General features: G+C 40.4%; 1 protein-coding gene across 5 annotated transcripts in view; it reads right to left on the reverse strand.

Annotated features, from left to right (window-relative positions):
* Positions 1–20,860, reverse strand: part of IL1RAPL1 (interleukin 1 receptor accessory protein like 1) — a 653,479-nt gene that overhangs the window by 28,677 nt on the left and 603,942 nt on the right. For all 5 annotated transcript variants that reach the window (XM_082219956.1, XM_082219953.1, XM_082219952.1 and 2 more), the window contains 2 exons: positions 8,145–8,277; positions 6,750–6,895 (listed from right to left, as the gene is read on the reverse strand). In XM_082219956.1, the coding sequence (XP_082076082.1) occupies positions 6,750–6,895; positions 8,145–8,277 (279 nt within the window). The remainder of the gene's footprint in view (positions 1–6,749; positions 6,896–8,144; positions 8,278–20,860) is intronic.

Genomic DNA, 20,860 nt, shown 5'->3' on the forward strand with positions numbered 1-20,860 from the left:
CACATGGTGCCTGAACTAGGATGTGTTATTCTGATGAAAAATCCATTCTAACAATTTCCGGAAAGGCTGCAATAATGTGACAGGTGAAAGGTATAAGTCTCTTCCCAATAAGGTACATATTTCTTACATGTTCCAGATCCTATACAGTAGCTACACCTCTCTTGAGGGAGTTGTAAATAGAGCAGGAGCATTCTAGTCACTTTGAAGACTATTTTTATGGTTTTCTAGACTTCTTCAGGAATAGAACTATCCTAGAATGCTGAAATGTTAGTTCCTAATGCCTCAAGTGTCCCTGCTTCCATTTCCCTGATCCTTGCAGAAGTAGATTTTAGTGCGTGAAGACAAGGAATTTTAGCTGTTTCTGATCAGATCAGTTACACGTGATGGAATGGCTGTGAATGTCTATAGGGAAGGCAATAATAGCAGGTAAAAGAAAGTGGGAAAAGGTGTGAGGAAAAAAGAACTTGAAATGTGTGAGAAGGTGGAAGGTGTCAGCAGAGCAGAAAAGGCAACAGGGAAGCAGTTTGTGATAAAAAGAATTGTGAAATAAAGATAGACAAGCAAATGGCAACAGAGAAAGGATTCATAAAGTGCAAGGAAGAGGCAAAAAGAAGGAAGAAAGCAAGCGTCCATTGCTTAGCAGGATTTGCTGCTTGGCAGGGAAAGAAATCCTGCTTCCTCTGAATGCACCAGAGAGTTCCTTCAAGAGAGTTCTCTTGCACAAGGGTGCTAAGCCTCATCTGTCTGTCTGTCTCACTTACACACACACACACACACACAGAGAGAGAGAGAGAGAGAGAGAGAGAGAGAGACCAGCTGAGTGGTTGGTAGAGGAGAAACCAAGTTATCTTTTGCAAGCAAAAGCAGCAAAGAAAGAAAGAAAGAAAGTTCTTTTATGTGACACAAACTGAATATAGCATCACTTAATAACTTTGTCATATTTTCTAAGCTTAGCTCGAAGATAAGAATAAGCCATTTTATTTTATTTAACAAAATGTATAGTCTGTTTGATTACAAAACCTCTAAGAGGTTTTGATAGATTCTGGAGTAAGAATCTTCATCTGTATCTGAATCACTGTTGGGACCAAAGCTGAGGAGGAAATTTCACCCCAAAAATAATAAACTGAAACAGATCCACAGGGACAAAAAATTTGGTGATCCATTAAAGTTTGGACACATGGGACCATTAAGACTAATTGATGCTAAGTTGTTTGTTTCTAGTTTTACAAATGGCAGAGTGAGCTTTAGAACATCCATTATATATTTGCTATTGGTCTTCAACCTCATATCTGGATTTTTACCAAAGCGACAGGTTTTTTTTTTAATAGAGAGATTTAGACAAAGAAACGGCTTTCAGGTACTGGATAGCCCTCTGCAAAATATTACAACTTCATTAGTAGCATGAGAGGGTTGCTTAATGTATTAGCTAAGATGTTCTTATAAGAGCATTTTATTTTAAAATGAACCAGTGTACTATGAAAAGTAGAAGATACATGGGAGCCTACTGTTGGATCCTATGGACATAAATTCAGAAGGTCCACTCAGTATAGTGTGACTTATTCCATTGCCAATAAGTATACTATTTAACAGATGACTGTGGTGTTTTCCTCAAATTATATCTATATAAATAGATAAGTATGCCTAGATAGATAGATAAAAGGTAAAGGGACCCCTGGTCAAGTCGTGGCCGACTCTGGGGTTGCGGCGCTCATCTCGCTTTATTGGCCGAGGGAGCTGGCATACAGCTTCCAGGTCATGTGGCCAGCATGACTAAGCCGCTTCTGGGAAACCAGAACAGAGCACAGAAACACTGTTTACCTTCCCACCGGAGCGGTACCTATTTATCTACTTGCACTTTGACGTGCTTTCGAACTGCTAGGCCAACAGCTAGGAGCAGGGACCGAGCAACGGGAGCTCACCCTGTCACGGGGATTCGAACCGCCAACCTTCTGATCGGCAAGTCCTAGGCTCTGTGGTTTAACCCACAGCGCCACCCGTGTCCCTAGATAGATAGATAGATAGATAAGCATAATTACTCCAGAAATAAGGGCAGAGGCTGAACTTCCAGGTGTCTAGAAAGAGGCCTAGGAGCATATAACTTGTTTTGACCTATACTTAAAGACTGAAACCTTATTATAAAAAAGTGGTCCTGTTCTTGAGCAACTTTGATGATGGGAAGAACAAAATGGTGGAAGGAGACGATGGATGCCAAGAAACTGTCATTTGCTACAAAGAAACAGAAAACAGCAGCATATTTGTTCAGCTGGCATCATAATCATGGTAAAATATCAGGATAGTGTTAGAAGAAGCTTTTATCAAGGATCTGGATGGAAAAAGCAGGTTAAGAACATGAATTGAGGGAGAACATTTGAATTTTGTGCATGCACCACATTGCTAGTTTCAGTTGAAGAAGGAAGTCAAAGGTTGGGAATTGCCATGAAGTGTTTAACACCATATATTGAAAGGAGAGGCACAGGGCATGCAAAAAGTTAAGGGTGAGTAATCCAAGTTGAGGAAGGCATTAATGAGTAGTAACAAACAGCCATGAGATAAACCTTGTACAAAACAACAAAATAAGATGCTAAACAACTTTGTGAAAGGCCCCCTACATCTTTGTCAGCTTGGAAGTTTTATATGCATAAAAAACCCAAGTTTTTTAAAAAATGGAAGACGTAATTAGACAATTAGAGGCTACTTTGTAATAATGTTGCAGTGTAATTAAATAAGACTGCAGGAGGTTGGCTCCATGATGAGTGAAAGCCTCATATTTCAGCAGTGTGCCACTGAATGAGTATGTCCCTTCTCCATTTATTATTATGTTAGATTGCATTATTAAGAGCTTTTATATTTAAACACTATGAGCCTTCCTACCGGCTTGCATTTAAATCTCATGAAAGTATAAAGCTGCAGGACAGCACAACCCCGTCCATAAATACATTTATAGAGAGCTTGTTATTAGTTTCAGTACCTGCTGGTGTTTGATGTGCAATGCTCCAGTACAATTTGTGCAGGTTGTAACGACAAAGAATTGTTCACAACAATGAAATTAGTGAATGGAATCAACATTTCCCCTGTCCAATCATTTCACAAAATATTTGCAGCCTTTGGTATGTGCAACACTGCTTTAACTCAGCAACCCTTAACACTAGGAAAGAGACTGAAAAACCCCTAGAATTGACAGACACATAAAACAAGTGTGTTTGTAGAAGGATTATTGTGACTTCTTCAAATGGACATCTTACCTTGCTAACCTTTTAGATTTCTTTGCAAGTGTCAACAAATATTTACACACAGATAGTCTGATGGATAATGGCAATTTGGATTTTCACAAAGTCCTTCCAAAGGCCTTTTTAAAAAAGGCTTCTAAGTGAACCTAGAAATTGTTGTATACAACAGCTGGCCTTATTATGGATCAGCAGCTGGTTAAAAAATAGGAAGCAGGTGAAAGAAAGAAGGGGACTGTGCTTATTGGCCTGTGTGCGGCTGGCTGGATGAGAAGTTGGGTGGACTTGGTTGGGAAAAGGGAGCAAAGCTCTCCAGTGAACCTGGCTGGCACTCGGTTCAGGACAAACATAAGGAAATTAGTTCTTCATTCAGTGTATGTCTACTATACAGGATTAATTGCTGTAAGATGTCCACTTGCTTAGACAGTTGAAAAGAGAGAGAGAAATACATAGAAGATAAAGCAGTATGCCTATGCCCTTGCAATAAATAGTAGGGATTAGCGATTTCCCTTGCTTGGGTGTCTAGCCCAGGGGTTGGTAAACTTTTCCGCCAGTGGGCTGGATAACCTGTGCGCGGGAACACACGCACCTGTGCGTATGTGCACACGCCCACTGCTCTTCCCCCGCAGGCTTTCGGAGCAATGGCGGAGGAAGAGGAGGCGTCTGTGGCTTCCTGTTGGAATCACTTTCTGATAATGCAAAAGCACATTCACAGCCACACTTTAGCCGCACTGAGGAAAATCCCTTCCGTAGATACAACTTCTGTTGTAGTGTGGCTTTCAAATCTACTGTGCTGACTTCCCTGTTTTGGAAGGCTCATGTTCAGTTGTGAGGCAACTAAAAATATACATTCATCAAGAACAGGTTGTGGCCAGCAACTCTCAGACAACACTCCCTGATCTCAAAGAAGTTCCAACTTCTGAGCAGATCTTTTCCATTCTGAGTTGTTGTATCACCTCCATCTGCTAGGTTTCATTTTTGAACACTGGCAGACAGCCACAAGTTGTGCTATGCATAAACCATTCATTCATGCTGTGAAGATGGCCTTGTTGTGGATCTTGCTGCTATCAGAGGTCAAAATGCTGGGCAGCAGAAGCAGGCCTTTTCCAGGAGTGGTGTCCTCTACTTGGAACTCTACCCCTTAGGAGTTTTGTCTAGCTAAGGCACCTTTAGCATGCAGAAAGCTGATTAAAAAACTCTTTTTCTTTCATAGGGCTTTTGATCGTTCAACATTTTGTGATTTTAAGCCTTCACCATTTTATCTCTGTGCTGCATGTTATGATTAAAACTGTTGTTTAAAAAAATTGTTTGCATATTATATTAATGTTTTGTTATCATATTTGTGAGTTAGGTTAATGGCATGATTTTGGCTGAAAGCTCGGCTAGAAATTTAAAATTGCAAATATACATAAATTAGAAATGGAGGTGCTGGGTTGCATCCAAATAACGTCACATGAAAGTTCCATCACACAAGGATTTCTGCTTGTGCAATGAAACACCCTTCTTTTCTCATCTCCTGCACTCTTCCAATCTGTTCTAGGGGTTGCCCTGATCCTCTGGAGCAGATTTAGGGAATGCACAGGCTGTGCTGGGCAAGGGGGGAGAGAACGGAAAGTCCTATTGCTAAAATGGAAATATTGCACTCTTTCACTATTCCTTTCCTGAATAGTAAATGAATAGAATTGTCCATATGAGATATACCTTTACAATGTTGTAATGTCAACAAATAATAACAATTACTAAATTGGTAAAATGAGAACTGTAACTTATTTGGCCTGCTGCAGAACCAGATAACCCCACATTAATTTGTAATACTTTTTTTTTTTTTGAATAGCCAAGATGTAGGTCTAAGGAAATATTACTTAAAAGGTTGCCATGGTGAAAAAGAGGAGCCTGCTAACTATGCAGAGTTTTTCCAGCTAGGAACTCTGAGACACTGCTTGATTTTGGTTTTATCTGTCACGGCTAATTTCTCATTTTATTGAAAAAGTTGTCAAAATGCAAAGTAAGTTGAATGCATGCATCAGGTACGTCTCAAATCTTACAGATGCAATCAAGTAACTTCTCAAACAATTCAAATCCTCTGCTATTTCTCCTTGCCAAACCCCTTCTCCTATTTCTAACTTTTTGTTATTTGCAAAATTTCTCAGCACTACTGATAAATCATGTCCTCAAAGTCCATGCGCAATAGTAATCTTAACTGATACTTTGCTAGGTAGCCATTGTTGCTATTGCAATGTCATTGTTGTGAACTGCTCCGAGATCAATGGGTATAGGGCAGTACACAAATTTAATAAAGAATAAATAATTGAAATGCTGTCAAGTAATATTGAATTTTTGTGATATCTTCTTTATGAATTTGACACACCTATTGTATTTTATTATTTTGGCTGCAATGTGAAGTAGCTGTTATTGTTGTGAATAACGCAAGCTTGTTTTTAGAACAGCACCATGCAAATATTAAATCTAGGGCCAGGTTAGTTGTTTAAATTTCTGACCTTAAATTTAGAGTGACGTGGACACAGAAACCTCCAGCAATTGGCCTATATTCATGCTTTCATTGGCTACATTGTGAATGCTGGAAAATTGTGCCTGACTGGGTGAAATTGGCTCTGTGGACTCTTGGTGCCCTAGGACAGCAATTTTGCAGAAATGCATAACACACTAAAAGACTAACATTTCTGAATGGTGGATGAGAAGGGGAGCTCTATGAACTCCACCGCCACTGGACATTGAACAATGACCAAAAAGGCACAGAAAGCTCATTCCACACAGATGCTTCCAACTATTAGCTAGTACAGACTGGGAAACGTATCTGGGTAGAAGCACGACTGCATTAAATTAATGGCCCAGTCTGTTTTTTAAAAATATGGTCATAGATCCAATAACTGCTGCTCCAAAAGTTGTGGTGTTAGATGGCGATTGTCCTATGTGAGTGCCCAGCCCCCATACCACGATTTTAGTAGGTCATGAATGGAAGAGCCTTAACCCTGCCCCCCCCACCATAAACGCAGCAAGTTTTAAATACAGCATTTAAGACAACCACCAAACAAACAGAAAACCCTCTATGAGTTGGAATTCATCAGGAGCAAGTTTCCCAACTTTTTTTTTTGTTCCCCATGATATATTTCAGACCTATTACTTTTTGAATTATTTAGACTTATTTCTTACAGAAAATGATTAAACTTCTAGTGTCAATAGCTTCCTGCCAGGCTAGTTCTAGTAAATTTTTATTAGTTCCCATACTCACCGGTTGTTAAAAGTGTTTTCTATATAAACATTATTAAAAAGTGTATTTAACTGCATTCCTTCAACAGATAGCCATTTTTAATGATGGCTTTCTTTTTCTTTCTTTAAAATGTCCTTTTCCAACTGAAGAGGGAAAATGACTAACATTTCCCTCCCTCAGTGTACAGAGGAATAAGGAGCCAAGGAATAAAAATTGGGAGATAGCTATACAAAACATCAACTTCTTACAGCGTAAACCATCTCTGTTGTTTTTGAATAAAAAAATAAAATATTCACCCCTTTTAAGTAGAATAACGGTAGCAAGTCTGCGGCCATATCCATTTTCAACATAGCACGAGTAATTTCCGAGGTCTCCTTCTTCCACTGAATCAAGAATTAATGAGATGGAAACTTCCTGCTCCCCAAGATGTTCCTTAAGAACTCTGTGAAAGAAAAAGCAGTTTGGTTTTTCCCTCCATATATAATGTTGTTTACACTACATTGCATTGAAAGATGATCCTGATGTGATGTTTCTCAGAAATGAAAGCAGCCTGGTTTCAAATTTGGTTATGGTTTGATGCAATCTTAATTAAATTATATAATGCCTTTTTCTTCTTCACTGTTAATGAGGACATTTGGTTCTGCAGATACTAATAAGAGCTGCAATTAATTTGACATCTTTAAGCATACCCTGATAAGATATCAAGGGGTTGTGCACAAATTATTCGTAAAAGGTTTACATGCTCTTTAAATCATATTTTAGAAAGATTGCTTGAAATTATGGTATATAAAGCAGGTGTTGAAAAAAGGATTTATCTGATTGATCTGACACCAGGAGTGCAATCCTGCACATGTCTCTATGGAAATATTGAATTCAGTGGCACTTACTCTCTTTTGCTTCCCATCTTGGTAAACTAAGGTACCGCTATGTTAAAATAAATTTTATTTTTAGATATTTCTCCATTGCTCTCATGCCACACATACAACCCCAAATGTGCCCCCTCTTTCATTGCAAATAAATCCAGCTATATCCACAGAGGATGAATGTAAGCACTTTGGGTTTAAAAAACATGTAAAGATAACCTGCCATCCCTTGTTTTCCTTTACCATTTTAAGCAATAAAGCAAATAAAATATTTCATACTCCCTGCTCAACAAAGAAAAAGAATACAAACAGTTCAGGGTCCTTCCGAACATACTCAAAATCACCAAACCCACAAACCAGTGAAAATCCACCACTCGGATTTTATTTTTTAAGGCCTCAGAGTCTGTAGGTGTACATCTTTGGGAAAGCTTTAGATAAGAAATGCAACATGTCGGCTCTTTATGTAATATTCTATATGAGAGCTGAGCTTTGGATGCTTGTGTTGAAATATGGTAGACCTTAACATATTATTATTTAGCCTAACTGGAGCTAATAGAAGCTTCTTCTAGATACTTTTGTACAGCCTCAAAATCTGCATTTTTTCATTTAAAAGCAAATTGTTGAACTTGAGCTTTCAGAGATAACTGTGTACATGTAAAAGAACACATCTTTTATGCCCGTCCCAGAGTGCACCATGTGGAAAGGCAGGCCTGCAATGCTTTAGTGCATTTTAAAAATAAATGTCTATAGCACCCTTCACCTAGCACTTAATTCACTAAAGAATTGCAGATTAGTCTTCACAAAATATATACAATTTCCTCACTTTACCTAATATCACTTTCCCAAACCCGACTTTCATCCAAATCTTCAATAAACTTTTCGCCTTTCATCCAGTACATTAAAGGGCTGACTTCTCCACTGTATCCAAAGAACGCTCGGCAGGTTAGATTAGCAGAATGGCCTGTTGAAAAGAATTAATAAAGAAAACATGTTATTCCAAAACTGGCGAAAATGATTTATTTTATTATCAGCAGCTAAGTAATGTTTCCCCATACAAACCTGAAAGAGCATAGCTTGAAAGATGACCTTAGCATTCGTAACTTTTGAGAAGCAATTTTTACTCAAATATTGTCAAAGTATTGACAGACACATTATCTAGTGTGGAATATAGATCTACTAGTTACAAAAGAATAGAGGCTAATCTTAGTCCTTGAACTAAGATTATCCACAGACAGATATCCACAGACAGATTAAGTATATGGTCTTCTTTCAAAGCATTGATTTTCCAAATATGGGATGGCCACAGAATTCATACACTATGCCTCTACAATACACAGAACCCAAGGATCATACAATTAATGTTTTCCCCTAGAAAGTGATTAATCATACTACAGATAAGAATCCTGCAGCCTGCATTAAATTAACGTGGCCTACCTCTTTCTGTTCTCCCATACCTCTGCGCAACCACCAACACTCTTGTTAGTATCATACAATCCAACCACACAGCATGATACATAAAGTGTCATTATGGTTTTTGAAGTGCACATGCTCTTTGGTTGGCTTCAGTTATGTGCCCCCAAAACACTTGCTTCTGGGGCACTGGTGGAGCTTCATGCTCCGGCACCGGGGGGCGGAGAGCAGGTGGGGACAGGGCTGGCGCGCATCCTGGTGGCATGGCATGCTGCCTGAGGGGGTGTGGTGCCCAGCGTGGGTGGGGGAGCAGCCACGATGGCATCCCACTGGGATTGCGCTGCCAGGGGCGGTGCGCTTCCCCTGCAATCCTTTTCCTCCACCAGTGCATAGCTGTCAACTTTTCCCTTTTCTTGCGGGGAATCCTATTTGGAATAAGGGAATTTCTCTTTAAAAAAGTTGACAGCTATGCAGCAGTGCTGTGGGGGAATGTGGCCCTTGGCGCTCAAAATGTTGTTGCACCCCATCATCAAAGTATTACGAGCAGTCACTGAGACCTTATTTTCCATTTCTCATTCTACATCACTGAAGGGATAATACTGTTTGAGGCAAGCACTACGAGCTCCCAAGGACTTGTATTTCTAAATCCATAAGTGTTAAGTTTCAGCACCATCACAATATACAACAGAAAAAGATTACTGGTATCAGAAAAGCGCTAGATCTAAAATGTCCCAAAGGTAAACTAAATGATACAAAGTACACACACACACATAAAGTTCAGACCAGCATAACCATGACTACCTAAAACAATAACGTGCCGGTGTATGGAATGCTGAAAAACTTGTTAAATAGGTTGCCCTGAATGCTGACTTTTGGGAAAAGAAGCCATTTCCACTCTGCAAAACACTCACCCATCATTAGATGTTATATTACAATGACTTCTTCACTTTAGATATTTTAGGTGAACATCTAAAAATATAATGTGAATGTGATGAATGGGATAGATGTGCATCATAAATGTGCTTTTGTTACAGGTTCATCAGTTGATGTCAAATCTTGACTTGCTGCTGTGCAATGGCTGCTATGACCATGGGTGTTACTTTTAGCTGATGGAGTGCACCTTGGAATCAAGTATCCCTCAAAAGGAAGGAAGAAGGCCTCCTTCTGTTGTCCCATGCACACCAGCCTCACAACTTTTCCTTTGAGTTCTTTCCACCCAGCATCGCTCACCTGTTGATATCTAATCAGCGTACAGACTGAGCTAGCTGGACTGCAGGCCAAGGTATCCCTTAATCACCAACCTCATGCTCATGGGAGTACTGAGCCATGAAAGCCTGCTGAGCTTTTCCAGCCAGAATGAAGCAACCTGCTGAGATGAACTTCATACTCAGAGGATTCCGTCAACCATTTACAGGTGCATATTAATGTGTTCATGGTGATCTTTTAAAAGGATCTCCTGAATCAACAAGGAAGGGGGAGGGAGGTAGTGTCAAAAAGACAAACCTCAGAAAAAGAACTCTCTTCTCATTAAATTAATGGGGATTTCCCCTCCTGGATGAAATATTTAAGTGTATTTTTAAATGTGGAATTCGAAGTTTCTGTTAAAGATGAAATATTTACGCCTGGGAAATAAATTAGGAAAGAAGCACCATCTCCCAGCAATATTGTACAGATTACTGCTGAGCAAGGGCCATTAATATGCCAGGTGTTCCACTATAAATTAATACCGAGGCTGCGGCTGCTGTATAATCTATACTTTCCAGGCTGGCTGAGCTTGACAATAAACTATTGAGAAGGTCAGTGGTGGGTCATGCAAGCAGGATCTTTGTGACTAGCTACTACTGCTGTTACTGATGTCCTTGTTTGTTACTTTGAGCTAATAGCACAAGGAATAGGGGGTGCTGGTTCTTGCTTTGGGAAGAGCAGTTTCTTATTTAACAAGGCTATATGCACTCCCAAAAGTGAATCTGTTGCTTTCACTGGAATTCACACACACATGCATCATGCCACTTGTTGATGAGATACAAAAACATTGCAGACATCAGAGGGTTTTTAATTTAAAAAAATGGGATGTAATGTGTGCCAATCTTTCATCATATTATTTCCCCATATGTGTGTATTAGTAAGTGCAGATTGAGCTTACTGCCAGTTAAGTGTGCATTCCATAAAAAAATGCAGCCTCAGCCATTGTTTCACACTCGTGTTTCTAGCTCTCTGCCCTGGGCTCATCTACCCTGGATTATAGGAAGCAACCATCAAGGATCATCTATATTGTGGGGTGTGGGTGGGAATGGGATCAGTATTCTTCAGAACCAAGACCCACATTTAATACAAAAATGCATTTTGGAACTCCCCCCCCTTTAACCATATATTTGCATGGTGGTAGTGCTGCTGTTATGACCCACGATCCAGCTGTGGGTCCAAACCCACCATTTGAAGACCAATGGTCTGGAGATAAACTTCAGTTTATTCCTGCCCCCCAGATCTAAGAACAACTCTAGCAAGATTCACTTCTTCATGCTTTAGCCAATCTTTGAGGTTCCTTCAGATTTTAAAATGGCATGTAATTCAAAGAGAGCCTTAAGCAATTATTGCTTTTGCAAATGCATTTTTGAGCTAAACTTTGAACATCTGGTCTAAAAATGATGCAATTTGGACAATGACTATGCACATTATGACTCCCGTGAACAACCTCATCTTTCACTTCTTGCAGATGCAATATCATTGCACCTCAACATTTACAGCCTTGTAAGGAGCTTAACTTTACAGTTGCAACAAAGATATATTTTCTGCCTCTTCCCTCCTACCCCGTAATTTGCTGCATCATGGTCTGAAATCTCAACTTTCTCCATGAGCCCATAAGTGGCTGCTTCCTAATTCATGCCCCAACAACATCTTAAAACAAGTTCAGCAATATATAAATGACCATGCAGTGCTGAAGCCAATATAAAATATTGAAGATGTAAGTGGGTAAGCGATGGATAATAAAAACCGGTTTCCTTATGTTGTAAAGTATAATCACACTTTACCTGAACAAACTTGCAGTACCAACAAACACATTTCAAAGATAAACATATTCTTTCCTTGCTCAAGTTTATTTATTTAAACGGGGGGGGGGGGGATCAGGCTAATCTAGACAACATGATTATGTAGACTCCAATGATAAAGATGCACTTTCTATTCCAGCTAATTGGATTCAGGCATAGGCTTTAATCAAAAAGCTTCTCTGTGATTTAAAATGGGACTTTTTTTTGTTATGTAGCCTGGTTTCAAAGTGAACAGAATGTGAGGAGGACCTTAGAGCATCAGAGGGGTTTTGCTTGAAGATAGCCAATAGCATCAGCAATGACAACATTTGGTCTCACTGCTGTATTTCTCTAATTAGTAAAATGCTGGGCATATCCAGGTTGCTGTTGTGGCAGCTTTTCTCCACTAGAGGACAGTGCCCATCTTTCCAATGACCAAAACATTTATTTTTAATCCATAGAGATTGTCTGGTATATAAGCTCTTAATTAAAAACACCAGCATTCGAATAACCTGCTAGTTGTAATTAGCAAACAGAGAATGTTTTGTGCTTCAGTAAAATGTCATATTGTATGGACAGCTTATATTTCATTTGCAGCATTAGTCATACATGTTAGAATATCCTGCAATGACATCCATGTTCGCCTCTTATTTGTGAAGGCTCGTCACTGAAGGATATCTATTTCTTTTGGAAGCAGCAGTAATTAGCAGAATAGCTAGGCAGTTTAAATAAACCCTCAAAGAGACTTTTCGTGATATGGAATCCTGGCCAGTTTTACCCAGGCCTAATAATATGCATAAACTTGGAATACAGAAAAAAAGCACAGAAAATCTAAAAGAAAATTAAAAGAAAAATCATTTGGTAATGCTAATCAATGTATCGCAATGCACAGGTACCAAGGCAAACTCATATCCAATGGCAATACTAGATTGTATAAAGAGATTCTGCCAAGTCTGACAGGAATAAAACATTTCCCTCCCACACCTTTGCTCACATTCTTTTTCTTCAGTATGAGAAGAAAGAAATGAAGTGTAAAAGGAAGAGAATTATCTTTTAAATTATCAGTCTGCCAAAATAAGTGCTGCAGGACTGCTTAAGGTGTCAGGAGCTAAGCAAGGGGCAGTGTTACCTGTCCTTGTGCATGTACAAGCAAAGGTGTGTGTCTCCTAAACATGTCCTTGTCAGATAATGTGGGGGAACACTTAACTTTCCCCCACCATCTTCTGTGAAGGAGGAGGGAGAGCTTAGAGAAGAAATCGCGTGGGAGAAGAGATAAGCCCTCCATCTCATTCATCACTTCTCTCCTGCAAATGCTGCTGTCCTCCATCATTAGTGTTGTGAGGAAAACAAGGGGTTGGGAACCTGGTGTTTGCCTGGTAACATGGAATTTGTGGGGGCAGATGTTACTTGCCGTGGAAATGTGGGGCCATACCATTTCCTCAGGACTACCAGAGACATGAACATGCTACAAAAACTGCCCAATGACTTCATTACTTCGAGACTACACATTTTATGTATTTATTCCCCCTAAAATCCTTATGTACCACTTTTATATTTAAAAGAAAATAACCAAATCTGCTAGTGGTAAACACATAGACAATAAAAAAAATATAATAATTACCCAACACTTTCAAACAGCTAGGGCAGGGTTTCCCAAACTTGGGTCTCCAGCTGTTTTTGGACTATAATTCCCACCATCTCTAACCACTGGTCCTGCTAGCTAGGAATAATGGGAGTTGTAGTCAAAAAACAACTGGAGACTCAAGTTTGGGAAACCTTAAGCTAGAAAAACAAAATATAACAAACACTGTTGTTAAAATCAACTAATAGTGTCCAGAGCCCACAGACATAAACTGGGTTCTACAGTGAAAAGCGGCTAGAGATGGTGCCAGGTGGCTCCCCCTTGGAAGGGCATAACATAACCACAGAAGCACAAGATTGTGCTCTGGTCTTATGTTTACCAAAGGCAGGGCTGGCTCAAGACATTTAACCTCCAGGTCACCCTACCCCCATGATGACAACTCCCACAGATCTGGGTCCTCACCCCGCTCCCTGTCCCTACACTGCTGCCAGCCCCTTCACCGCAACGGTACCTTCGCTTTTGGCTGTGCCCATGCTGCTGCCACAATGCAGCAGTGAGGGTGCAGTGGCAGCGGTGAGGGCAATGGGGCAGCGTGGGAGAAGCCTTGGTGGGGCTGGCAGCAGCTCACCAGTAGGAGCAGGGAGGGAGAGGACAGGGGGTGGATTCTCTGCCAGAAGCAAATGGAAACACATTGCCTAATGCACAGACTACCCCTGACCAGAGGGCACACATCCAAATGTATGCTTTGGGGTTTCACAGGGTTCTATCTTATCCCCATACATAGAAACTCAGTGGTTTGTATGACCCCCATCTGGGGATTTGGAGTGCAGTGTCAGCAGTACGGGGGCAACACTCACTGAATCCAAATGAGGCATAGAAGTGTTAGATCAGTGCCTCGCTGTGATAAAAGACTGGATTGTGGGCAATAAGCTAAGGCAAGATAGAAGTACTGATGCTGAGATTTCATCAGCTGAGAAAATTCTCCACAGGCTACTGTCAAATGGTGGGTGGCTACAAAACACAGGGCCTTTTCAGCAGTGGCCTCTCAACTATAGAGTCCCTGCCTGGTGCCTACTTTAATGTATTTTCAGCTTTTTTATTTTTGCAGGCCTTTTTACATTTTTATTATGCTGTGATTTAGTATTTTGTATTAGTTTAGCTCTGTGATACATTTCCCTTAGTTGTTTCATATTATTTGTTTTATTCTGTGCTATAGTATCTTATTCTACTCTTGAGTGATTTGTTTGATCTGGTAATTTTGTTTTTGCTGTGTTGTAATTGTATTGTAGGTCACTGTGATTTTTAATGTTTATTTCTTGCTATTATCATAGGCAGATGCAGTTCTCTCCCATCTTGTCAATGCCATGTGTCACTGCCAGGACCAACACAAGGAGGGGAAAGGGAGCAAGGATTGGGCAGCAACAGGGCAGAATGGAGTTTACGCTTTTGCTTTGTGCTGTTTTTTCCACTGCAGATTGGCTTTCTCCAAGGCTCTTGTTTGCCCCTGGAGTTCCTGTTTGCATCATATAATAGCAGGCATAGGCAAACTCAGCCCTCCAGATATTTTGGGACTACAACTCCCACCATCCCTAGCTAACAGGACCAGTGGTCAGGGATGATGGGAATTGTAGTCTCAAAACATCTGGAGGACCGAGTTTGCCTATGCCTGTATTATAGCTTTGTATCATGCTGAATAGGTTTTTAATGAAGAACTCCACTGAGAAAACACAAGGAATCCCAAGCATGGGATTCAAAGATGCAATGGGTTATATCCAGTATTATTTCTACTCAGTGTGCCCCATTTCGCTGCTTGAGGCAAAATGGGGCGTACCGCTTTGCTCTGCTGCTACTGCTGCTGCCACTACTTACCAGCTCCTGCCTGCTCTGCTGCAAGAGGAGAAGTGGCAACAACATTGTTGCTGATCTTGGGAAAGGTCATTCCAATTTGGGGTGAGATCTCATCCCAAATCGCTTGAGATATTGCATGCTCCACAATATTTTGCAAGATTTCAGGTATGATCTTTCCCAAAATTGGTGCCAATGGCAGCGGGGCAAGTGGGGCAGCCACAGTGTACTACCTGGGAGGCTTCTGCTACCTGAAGCAGTGACCTCACCTGCTTCATGGCTGGGATGGCTCTGAGTAGACCCATTAAAATAAATGAACTTGGCTAACCTAGGTTAGTTAATTTAAACTGGTCTACTCTGAAAATAACTTAGTTGGGCACAACCCATTTAGAGTCACATCTTCTTTGGTCCTGAGGTGACTACAGAATTGACAGTTCCAGTAGTACAGCTGAACTTACATTCTTGAGGAGAAAGCATCTATCTTCCAGGATAATTGGTCAATATGATTCATGAAAATTCGTTCCTGACTCCAGGTATCTAACACCAAGCATGAAACAAAACCTACCCACTGATTCTTTGCCAAATAATACAGTGGTACCTCGGGTTAAGAACTTAATTTGTTCTGGAGGTCCATTCTTAACCTGAGGTACCACTTTAGCTAATGGGGCCTCCCACTGCTGCCGCGCCGCCAGAGCAAAGTTCTTTGCCGGAGCAAAGTTCTTAACCCAAGGTACTATTTCTGGGTTAGCGGAGTCTGTAACCTGAAGCATCTGTAACCTGAAGTGTCTGTAACCCAAGGTACCACTGTAATAAGAGAGACTATTGTGGCTCCTTGAAGACTAACATACTTATTATGGACTATACTTCCCTACTTGAAGAATGTTTTGAATACACACCTGCCTTATATGTTGACTCAACCGTAGTATGCCCCTTGGCACCAAAATATCAAATGAGGGGGAAGGAGTTTTTGTGACAGTCTTGAAATAAATAATCATAAATAATCAAATCATTTTTCTGTGAAGACTATGTCTTGTGAAGACTATTTCAAAATTCTGCTTAGATAACTCCCAATTTCTAATTTGCTTTTATGAATGGCTAGTATTTTACACCCATAAGCTATAGCTCCCTCTATCTGGCCAAAACTGCCCCGCAACTTCAGCAAAATGATAAATCATAAAACAGGTACCAGGAAAGAGGAGGTTGTGGATAATCTGCTCAGAGCATTTCTTCTGGCTTTATATAAAGCAAAGGTTTGAACCAGTAGAGGTTAAAATTACCATCATCCGAGCAAAAATGAATCTAGACACATTCATTAGTCATCCTTAACAACATCTGCCAGTTCAGCAGAGAAGATGACACTAAAAAAAGGGAGAGGTCTGCTAACACATACCCCTGGTTTGTGCTATTAGCATACAAAACATACTTTATGTAACTTTATATACAATTTTATATTTTATATACAAAATGCATTAAAATATTCAAGAGTGATGTGCAAAATAATTAAAAATAGCAAAATGCAGAAAAATAATTAAGATACTTTTTTTAAAAAACACCTTAAAAGCTGAAGCAAAAGAAAGTTGAAAGAATATTATTAACATTTAAAAGTGAAGATAGCAGCAAAAAGATAAGGTTGTAAAAGTAAGAAGCATTGAAAATCTAGGTAAACAAATTTAATTTGTCTTCTGAGGTGTCTGTCTTCCTTGTTGCAGAAGAGCATTTCACAAATGGGATACCACCACTGAAAAGGCCTGCTCTGCATTGACAACCAGCCTGATTTCCCCTGGTGGGAACACCCATAAAAGGGCCTCTGATGCAAAACTTAATCCTTGGGCAGGTCTCTAGAGGAGAAGACAGTCCTCCAAGTACACTGGTCCTCAACCATTAGGGTATTAAAGGTTAGAACCAGCTCCCTGGATGGAACACAGAAAGAAACTGGAAGCCAGTATAGATATTATATGGCCAGAATTATATCTCTCCACGTATGTTCATTGTGGGAGGAATTCAACATTACACTATTATGATCATTCTGACAGCACATTCTGCTTCCAGATGATATGATCTCCCATCTCCTTCTTCTGAAAAAACTATGGATTGGAGAAATGAAGGGATGAAGCAGGGTGTTAAAGATGAAATATAGACCATGGTCACATAAATTTGAATATTCTGCTGCACAAACTAAGTTATTTTATTTTAAATACTACATGCAAGGAACCTGCCAAAAATCCTACAACCTTTCTTCTTTTCCTGATGGTTGCCTCAGACAACAAGCAAATTTATTCACGGTAGGCACACATTCCACATCCTATTCAGTGGATATCATTAAAATGTCAACATTTACTAACAGCTTCCACCCAGACACGGAAGTTACTGCACTTTTCCTCCCAGTAAAAATAAGCATGTCAAAAGCCATTGTGAGATAAATGCTGAAAAATACTGTCTTCTTAAGTAGCGATTCTTCTTTGGTTCCCAAAACTGAAAGCCAGATTTACTTGACACTGTGCTAATCAGAAATATTCCATTTCTCACTGTGATTGTTTCATGTTGGTTAATGAGAGCTTGCATTGACCTACTATTCTTATCCTGGCATGCAGCTTGTTGTGCCAATCTCTGCATGCATTAAAGTGCAAAATTAGTCAAAGCAATCAATGGACCATTAAAATACTGATACTGGTTTCCTAAATGATCCCTGACAGTGACCTAGATAAAGAGTTTTGCGATCAGTGCCCTACTTATCAGATAAAACACACAACCCTGAATGAAATCTCTCATTCATTCATCTCTCTCTCTCTCTCTCTCTCTCTCTCTCTCTCTCACACACACACACACACACACACACACACACACACACACACCTTACCCCATAGATAAATTTAACATAACCTGAGGTGGATCCAAAGGTTCCTTTTCTCCAGTCGGAGACTTTCTCCAACAGAATCTCCTTCCACTGAACTAATGGATGCTTTAGACTCATCCCTCTGTATCTAAATCCATCTTAAGAGACACAGGTACCATACTTGAGGAGGCAAATGTGTGTGGTTCTGTGCTAGGAACTCACCTTTAAAAATTAGCTTCTGAATGTCAAAGTTTCATCAACTTGATTCTCATGTACAAATCTTGTCACCCAACAAGATACCGTATTTTTTGCACCATAACACTCACTTTTTTCCTCCTAAAAAGTAAGGGGAAATGTCTGTGCGTGTTATGGAGGGAATGCCTATGGGTAGCATGCCTACGGAATTTCCTCCTCTAAAAACTACGTGCGTGTTATGGTCAGGTGCGTGTTATAGAGCGAAAAATACGGTAAATCAAGTGTCTTGTGACACCTTAGAACGACAAATTTATGATGACATAAGCTTTTGTGGAGTCTGGGCCACAACTGCTTACGCTATACTAGATTTCTTAGTCTTTAAGGTGCTACAAGGCTCCCTGTTGTTTTTGCTGCAGCAGTTTAACACTGGCTGCCCCTCTGAAAATTGCCCTCCAACAGTTCATTTTAAGTTGCAATGACAGCTCTGTGTTCCCACTAATGTCAGCTGATCCCTGGTTCATATGATTTTTATGAACCACACAGACATTCATTTTTAGCTTCAGTCTTCTTTATAATATAAAGTATGACATGTTTAAAAACCACTATCTCAACGTTAAGCTATACCCACAATGTCCAGCTACGTCTTTAATTTTTCTTTAGTTTTTTCTTTAGACAGTTACATGGTGAATACATTGCATAAGGAGTGGAAGCTCATCTGTTCTCTCACCAGCTGGAATCTGGACCACACTCAGCCTTTTGGTGCAACTATACTGGTAGCAATAGGGGTGGGTGGGGTTTATTCAGATTGGATCCCCCCCATTTATTCTTTCCCCATACCCTAGGCCTCTTTGTTATCTATCACCAGTCCATAGTGCCATGTCTTTAGCTGTACATACAAAGACAGACTCAGGATTTGCCTTCTCTTCACAGAACATTAGCTGCAGTACTTCTGGATTGACTCCCTGCCAGTTCCCTGTTGCTGGATTCCACCATTCAGCAACAGGGATCTTTGGTTGCTACAGTTCTGTCAATCAGTTTTCAAACTAAATTTATAGCCTAATTAGAAATCAGTCAGACTTGTGCAATGATATTTCCTCTCAGGTAAGTGTGCACAGGAATGCAGCCTGAAGACTGAACCTGTATGTGACAGGCATTGTCAGAAAAGAGTATTTATCTTCAGTCCTTTGTCTCCAGGAGTTATACACAGCATCTGTGCAAGTGTTTTCCCTATATCACCATTTGTCTTCTTTCTTGCTTCTCTAACAGCAGCTATGAATTGATTCAATAGCAAGGGAGATCTCTGTGAAATGGTGGATAATTGGCTGCCTCATCTCCTCTTCCTCTTGCCTAGCATAACCTTCTTTTTTTGTCTCTACAGAAGAGCTTTCTAAGCCTGCCCATGTACTTCAGACATCCATGCCCCTCTTATTACTGATCCAGTTCCACCCACCCTGGTAATCTTTTGGTCTTGACCACCCACCCAGTGTTTCTGGCAACAAAGCCACAGCTAAAGCATTAATTCACAGGCAAGGTGAGGAGCATGCTTTCATCATCCAACTTGGGGGTGACGATTAATTTTATTTATAACTTGAATCTATATTCTGTCCAGCATCACTTTTCATAAACCAGGGCAGGTTACAGAACACAGACTTAAATATAAAAACAATAAAATAAAAAATACAACAACAATGTGGTAAAACAGCAGATTCACAAAAACCAGTTTGCAATTCACACTTCAGATCATTCCCTAGCAGAAACCTGGGTGAACAGGCATGTTTTAAAGTAGTAGCAATCATATGCCAGGAGCCTACTTTAGTACGAAATTCTCAGGTGATGACCCATCGTCACTAAGAGACAGGCTAAAATTTTAAAGAGCATGGAATGGGAACATCTCAGGAACAATCACTGTGCTGTGCTAAAGAACTGCTCTGCTGAAACAGATCTCCAGTATACCAGTAATTACTACAAAAGCCCTCTTCAGATGTTCAAATTCAGAGTTAAGTGGAAACATAGAGGTGCTCTGAAGCCATAGAGTCAAGCACGCTCTTCCCTGTTGTCTTCTGATTTTACAGGGTTCTAACATTTGTGGGACCCTTCTATGGGTGATATCCAACTCAAACATTCTCAAAATACACCCACTGATTTCAGTGGACCTATTATAAATATGACTGACATCAGATATCACCAGGCTTCGGAGAGCCCCCCTCCAACTCCTGAAGGGCAATGAGAACAAGAGCTAAAACTTGTGCACTTGTACCCATGCTTCACCATATATATTTATTTAACAGCAACTATTAATGCCTTAGGGACGCGGATGGCGCTGTGGGTTAAACCACAGAACCTAGGACTTGCTGATCAGAAAGTCGGCGGTTCGAATCCATGCAACGGGGTGAGCTCCTATTGCTCGGTCCCTGCTCCTGCCAACCTAGCAGTACGAAAGCACGTCAAAGTGCAAGTAGATAAATAGGTACTGCTTCAGCAGGAAGGTAAACTGCATTTCCATGCGCTGCTCTGGTTCGCCAGAAGCGGCTTAGTCATGCTGGCCACATGACCTGGAAGCTGTACGCCGGCTCCCTTGGCCAATAAAGCGAGATGAGCGCCGCAACCCCAGAGTTGGTCACGACTGGACCTAATGGTCAGGGGTCCCTTTACC

This window comes from Podarcis vaucheri, assembly GCF_965113315.1.
Source record: "Podarcis vaucheri genome assembly, chromosome: 4".
Taxonomy (NCBI): Eukaryota; Metazoa; Chordata; class Lepidosauria; order Squamata; family Lacertidae; genus Podarcis; species Podarcis vaucheri.